This window comes from Canis aureus, chromosome 4 (assembly GCF_053574225.1).
Source record: "Canis aureus isolate CA01 chromosome 4, VMU_Caureus_v.1.0, whole genome shotgun sequence".
Classification (NCBI taxonomy): domain Eukaryota; kingdom Metazoa; phylum Chordata; class Mammalia; order Carnivora; family Canidae; genus Canis; species Canis aureus.
Genome location: NC_135614.1, coordinates 74156637 through 74163640, shown reverse-complemented (window position 1 = coordinate 74163640; position 7004 = coordinate 74156637). Strand labels below are relative to the sequence as shown.

General features: G+C 48.6%; 1 protein-coding gene across 4 annotated transcripts in view; it reads right to left on the bottom strand.

The window, feature by feature from the left end:
• The window catches only part of NADK2 (NAD kinase 2, mitochondrial), a 44191-nt gene extending 37885 nt beyond the window's left edge, over window positions 1-6306 (bottom strand). Inside the window, exons 1-2 of one of the 4 annotated variants that reach the window (XM_077896210.1) lie at window positions 5920-6095; window positions 5358-5434 (exon numbers count right to left, since the gene is read on the bottom strand). Coding sequence is in view for 3 of the 4 variants with exons in the window: in XM_077896209.1 (XP_077752335.1) it covers window positions 5920-6219 (300 nt within the window). In the remaining variant the exon portion in view is untranslated. Of the gene's footprint in view, window positions 1-5357; window positions 5435-5919 lie in introns of all 4 variants that reach the window. The other 3 variants (XM_077896209.1, XM_077896207.1, XM_077896208.1) reach the window with 3 other exon arrangements.
• Window positions 6307-7004: the final 698 nt, after the last annotated feature.

Genomic DNA, 7004 nt, shown 5'->3' with positions numbered 1-7004 from the left:
AGGGAGACTATCGTAAGCCTCTATTTCCCAATTTGCATTCCACAAAATTTGATGTTTTTCTGCCTCCTTCCCCCTACTGCGAATCCCATAGTCAAATCAAAATCCTGTTTTGTTTAGGTTTATGTTTCTCAAACATACTTAACTATGAAAAAACTCTTTTAGGGAACTCATGTTGGTAACTTCAACCTTAAGCTTGCAGCAGCTAACATCTTTTGGAAAAATGATAGCTGGAGGGATCCCTGGGTGGCGCAGCGGTTTAGCGCCTGCCTTTGGCCCAGGGCGAGATCCTGGAGACCTGGGATCGAATCCCATGTCGGGCTCCAGTGCATGGAGCCTGCTTCTCCCTCTGCCTATGTCTCTGCCTCTCTCTCTCTCTCTCTCTGACTATCATAAATAAATAAAAATTAAAAAAAAAAAAAAAAAACTTTAAAAAAATGATAGCTGGAAATAAGGCTCTGGACTAGAAGCCTCCAGGAGAAAAAGAACTAAAACTGATTTCTAAAAAGTCAAAAATATTTTACCACCCTTTTTGGTGGGGATGGGAAGATAGAGAGGATGATGATGAATAAGATGCATTCCTTGCCCTCAAGTCTAGAGAAGAAAATAATCAGATTATACTCAAAGGTGGAAAGCTCAAATATGTTAAGTATTAGGAAGATATATTGGCAACCTTGGTGGCCAGAGAGGGGCAAGACAAAGTTACCAAAGAAGGCTCCTGTAAAAGTAATGTCTAGAGCCTTACCTCAAAGGAAGGCTAGGAATTGGCTAGAGGAAGCAGGAATATTCTAACCAAAAGAGGCTGCGGAAGTAAAGATGCTAATAGACGCAAATCAAACCATCCGAAATACCATTTTTACCTGCCAGCTTGGTAAGACCCCCAAAATGTGATAAACTGCTTATTGGGGGAGGGGAACACCTTTCATCCATTGCTGGTGAAGGCATACAGCCTCCAAGGGAAGCAATTTGGCAATATGGATTAAAAAATTCAAATGCACATGCCTTGACAGCAATTCTACCTTTAGGTATTTATCTTCAAAGCTGATTCACATGCAAGTAAATTAACACAAATGTTCATACAAAATGTACTTCAATAAATTAAGACGCACCCAATAGAATACTATTCAAACTGTTTTAAAGAAAGAACAAAGTGCAGAAAACCTTAAATAGTATGTTATCTCTGTGTAAAAAAGGGATGGGACAAAGAAAAGTAATATTTCACTGTGTTGATTTGTATGTATAGATTATTTCTGGAAGAAAACACAAGAAACTGATAACACTGGCTACTTCCAGGGACAAAAACTGTGTGCCCAGGGATAAGAATAAGAGAAAGACTTTTTCATTGTACACTCTTCTGTATCTTTTACATGTTGGATCATTTTAATGCACTACTGATCCATAAATAAAATTAAATCAGGGCACCACCTAATGAAAATAAGATCAGTTTTAAATTAATGGAAAATGAAGTCCAAGACAAAAATTGATCAGAAATGAAGCTTAAGAGGTAGACAGGAGCCAGTTCCTGAAGGGCTTTGTTTGGCATAGTAAGGATCATAAGGGTTCCCATACAACAGTGCTTCTCAAAATGTGATCTGGGGACCACTTGCAAATCTGGAGAGCTGGTTAAAAATGCAGATCCCTGGACAGACCCAGCAAACTTCAGGGTGTGGTTCAGAAAGGTAGAGTCTGGAGTCTCCATAAACTGAATCAGAATCTTGGGGTGCTAATGTTCAGGCATCCTCATTTTAGCAAATTTCCTAGGTGATTCTACAGGTTATGTGGAGCTTTTGAGTAGTTCTAAACAGAGAAGTAAAGTGGCCAGATGTTCACTTTAGATAGACGACTTTGGTGCCTGTATCTGAAAGATTTGAAAGGAATGAGATTCTGTTAGAAGGCCCTGGAAGTACTCCAGATCATGTTCTTTAATTTGATAAATATTCACATAGACTACACTCCTTGCACACCATGTGGCAAAAGTATCTGCCCGAGAATTATAACCTAAGCTACACTATCATTTTCATGATACCCAGTAAAGGAAACAAAATCCACGGTGCTATATCTCCTAAATATGCTAAGAAGGTAATAACTAGGAATAATTTAATCCAGTAATAGAGGGACTGCAAAATGAAATTATTCTATCCCATTTTAAAGATAATTTTAAAAACAATAAAAATGGCAACCTTAAAAAGGGTTGTTTCTGGGGTTGGGGTGGAGGGAGAGAAGGGTGGAAACCATTCATGTCTTATTCGGTATATAACAAAATATTTTTTTTTTTAAGATTTATTTATTCATGAGATACACAGAGAGAGGGAGAAAGAGGCAGAGACACAGGCAGAGGGAAAAGCAGGCTCCATGCAGGGAGGGAGCCTGACATGGGACTTGATCCCGGGACCCTAGGATGATGCCCTGGGCTGAAGGCAGGCGCCTAACCGCTGAGCCACCCAGGGATCCCCCTATACTAAAATATTTTTAAATGAAACCTACTCTTTAGCCAATAAGGCATGTTTACAATGACAAAATCCTTTCCAATCAGCTTTGATTCATCTAAAGATGCAATTTGTTGAGTGTTATGGACCCTATTAATAAAAATTCCACATTTGCCAGCAGCTGCATCTCTTCTGATGTAAGTAAATCACAATAATAGTTTAATTAGTCCTTGCAAGGTAGTGAGCCAGGAGAGGTACAATCCTTGACTAGAAATTCACAGGAAACATCATGTCAAGATTTAAAAATAAAGCAATGTGGGGCAGCCCAGGTAGCTCAGCGGTTTAGTGCCACCTTCGGCCAGGGCGTGATCCTGGAGACCCGGGATTGAGTCCCATGTCAGGCTCCCTCTGCCTGTGTCTCTGCCCCCCCCCCCGGTCCCCCCCTCCTCCCTGTGTATTCTCATTAATAAATAAAATCTTTAAAAAGAATAAATAAAGCAATGCAACCAATATGAAAGAAAATTGGAAGTCTGACTTTGACCGACTTTGAAAGACAGAAACCTACTCTGTACAAACCAACTCAACTAAGAAGTATTTCCCCTATTGGTTTAAGTTTCCACAAAGTGAAAGACTCATGATGCTTGAGGGTATAAAATCCCACTGACACTCCATCCTTCATCTTCTATTTAAATTTTTACAAATAAGCTAACAGATACCTATTCTGCAACAAGACCACCACTTCCACAGCAAATGAGAACACTCAAATACAAAGCTTCAGGTTACCATGACACTGGAGACACAAGAGGAATGGTGCCAGAGACTAAAGTAAGCACATGGCCACTTTCTTTTATATCCAATTCACATGATTGATATAACTTAGTATCTTTTACCCCGCAAAATAGCAAACAATATTAACCAGCTTATCAGGCCTACCACAGAATCCCATTTGAGAACAACTTTACACAGCCCGGTATTATTTGGCCTGGACTCCACCTAATGCTATTCCATTTTGAATACTGGCTTTAATACAAATGGTAAAATAAACTCACATCAGTAAGGAGCTAAGCCAATAATATGTAACTGAAATGACAACAGCTATTTCACTTGCCTTGCAATTACAAAACGATGTGTTCTATGGTACAGAAGTTTTAACTCAAAAGTTTTCTTATCCCAAACAGCAATCCTAGCCAAAGACAAATATTTACCTATTAGAGATTTCTCTTTTTAGATACTCAGAGTGGGTACACTAGGTAGTTCAATTTCTAAAGACTTATTGATTTGCCTACATTTTAAAAGTTCTCATTAGTGGCAATCTAGTTCAGAGGTCCTAGAATTAATCTAATTTAGAGAACACTCATTTTCTTGAGGCCTTGAAAAGTTACCCAGAGTTTCAAAACGCTAGCACTAAAAAAGGCCTTGGAGGCTATCTTGCCCAACCTTACTATTTAACATACCGAACGAGGCAAAAGCACTTTGAAAAACCTGACCGTACTACAGAAAGGCATTTATCATTGTCACACATGACCCCACAAAAGTTAAAAAGGCCCGTAGGAAGTTAACACAGAAATGGGCAGAGGACTCCAAGATCCTATACTCAATCCTATACCCCCAAACAGGCCAGAGGATACTACTTTAAACTGTTTTTGAGAGGTTTTCATAAAACTGTATAAAGAACATATTTACAACACATATATTTGACAATCTCTATAAAGTGTATCTTGCAAAACTGGGAGTACAATCCAAGGAACACACCTCTTCCCCAACACAGAAACAATGTGCTTGCTTCTGACATTCTTATTCCCGGCCTCGCCCCCAATTTCACTACTCCAACTTCCTACTCAAACTGATCTACTCTTTTTAAATGATGCATTTGTTTTCTATAAATTGCTACATCTTCAAACACTAAAGGAAAGGAGAAAAAAACAAACCTGCACCTAGCACTTCCATCTAATGAAAGCAGGGGCCCTCCTCAATTAACCCATCAAAGTATCAAGAAGTTTAATATTTTTCTTTATTTATTTATGATAGTCACAGAGAGAGAGAGAGAGAGGCAGAGACACAGGCAGAGAGAGAAGCAGGCTCCACGCACTGGGAGCCCGACGTGGGATTCGATCCCGGATCTCCAGGATCGCGCCCTGGGCCAAAGGCAGGCGCCAAACCGCTGCGCCACCCAGGGATCCCAGTATCAAGAAGTTTAATGCTGAAAAGAGTCCTTAAGCAGACATGATGATTTACAACTTCACTTTGATACCTGCATAAAACAGTAAAAATCTGAAGATTACAAACCATACCAGAAGTTTAAAAAACAGGCTGTCTACTCTGGTACAGAATTCTACAAGATTTGGTTTTAGGCCTCTAATTCCAAAGCTTTATGGTGCAGAGTATCAACAATTAGAGATTTCCATATTGTTCATGGTAACATCTTAACGCTCCTTTTCCTAAAGTTCAAGCGCAGGGAGCAAGGGATCAGAAGTTTCAAAGGGGGTGGGGCACCTGGGTGGTTCAGTGGCTGAGCATCTGCCTTTGGCTCCCCCGGGCCTGGGATGGAGCCTCACATCAGGCTCCCCGCAGGGCCCCTGCCTCCCCCTCTGCCTATGTCTCTGCCTCTCTCTGTGTCTCTCATGAATACATAAATCTTTAAAAAAAAAAAAAAAAAAAGGTTTCAGAAAGGGACAAAGAGAGGGATATTCACGGTTTTTTTTTTTTTCTTGGACAGACTTACATACTTTTGCAAAGATACTAATATCTGCACTAAACACATTCTGCTGTGGAGCCACTGCTATGCGTGGACACGGGCTATTTATTGCAGGATTCCCGAGTCTTCCTGCCCTCCCTCTTGCCCTTTCTCCGTAGAAACATATTCAAAGTCAAATTTTCTCCCTCGCTGTCGCCTGAATCCAAAACACGTGTGCTTTTAAGACAAACTGCTAGAACCTTGTCTGACGACCACGTTCCATCACGGAAAAGGCTCGCCCAGGCCGGCTTTCCGGGGTATCCCAGGCCTCGCAGTCCTGCAGGGTAAAAGGGGGTGTGTCCGCGGTACCTTCGCCCTCTCCCCCACCTCCCGCCGCGGCGCCCCGGGGCCCCCTTCCCCCGCGGAGACTTGGGGAGCTGTTGCCGGAGCGTCCAGACGTTCAGCCAGCGGCCCACCTTCCTCGGGGCTGTGGCTGCTATTCCCAAGGGGGAGAGCAGGGGGTGGGGCTGGAGAGGGCTCGAATGGATGCCCCAACCCTGCCCGCCGGGAGCTCCTGCTCCCCGCTCCCGAGCCTTCCTCCCCGACTAGGGGGTCCCTGCAGTGCCGGTGACCCCCGCCCCGTGGCACACGCGCACACACGAGGCGGGAGGCGGGGGGGGGGGGGGGGTCTACGAGCGGAGCGCGGCGAGCCGGGAGGCCGGGCGTCCGGGGCCCGGGGAGGAAGGCTGGCCCGAGAGGTCTCGGCGCCCCGCGCAGCCGCGGCCGGGCCTGGGGGGGGACGGGGGGCCGCCGGGGACCCACCAGCTGCTTCAGGTCCTCCTCCGAGAGCTCCGCGTAGCGGTACCGCTGCTGCTCGAACTCGTAGCGGGTGGTCTTGGCCACCACCACCACCCGCGACGGGCGGAAGCCGCCGTCGGGGCGGCTGCCACAGCCCGCCAGCTCGCGCGGCTGCCCCTGCCCCAGCCGCCGCCGGCCGCCGCCGTCCCCGCAGAGCCGCGGCCGCGCCGTGGGGCCTCCCGCGCCCGGTCCGCTCAGCACCGCCGCCCGGCCGCCCGCCACGCGCCGACAGCTGCCCAGCAGGAAGCCTCGGTAGCAAGTCATCCTCCGCCCCGCGGGGCTGCAGGCCCGGGCTCCCGCCTCCGCCGCCCGCCACCAGCACTGCCCGCCGCCGCGCCGCCCCGGCCTCCAGCTCCGCGCCGGGCGGGGACAGGTTAAGTGCACCGCCGTGCGTGGCCCGCGCCGCCCGGGGGACGTGCCCGGACGTTGGCGGGGGCGGGGCAGGCCGGGCGACGGGGCGGCGGGAGAGCCCGAGCCCCGGGAGGGGTGGGCGGGGAGGAGCGGGAGGCCTCGGGGGGCTGGGCTGGCCTGGCCGTGTTCGCGGCTCCGAGTCCGCCCACGCCTGCGCAGTGGCCGCGGCGCCGCGCGGGGGGTGGGGCCCACCGCCTGCCCCACCCCTTCCCTGGGCGGCCACCAATCCCGCCCGCCCGGCCCCCGCGCTGTGAGCCAATCAGAGCCGGCTGCGGCTCGGAGCCCGAGGAGCTGCGGGGATTGGCTGCGGCCGGAGGAAGGGCTGGAATTCTAATTAGCGATTGGGCCGCCGTAGGAATCCAGCTGGAACCGGTCTGAAGCGGCGTGGGGGGGCCCCGCGGGTGCGGTTTCGAGCGCCGGGCGGGAGAGCAGGTGCCTCTGCGCACCTCCCCGCTTGGGTTTCCTCATTGCACGGGCCCGGACGGTGTGAAACCAGACGCTTTCATCATCGCACACGAGACTGGATTCTTGAGTCCTTCGTTCCGCCGAGCCCAGTCGGATGGCCGATACGACCCCCGCCGGGCTGCGGTCCAGGAGACGCAGCGAGGACCGTCTGCGCCGCTCGGGCGGGCTCGTGC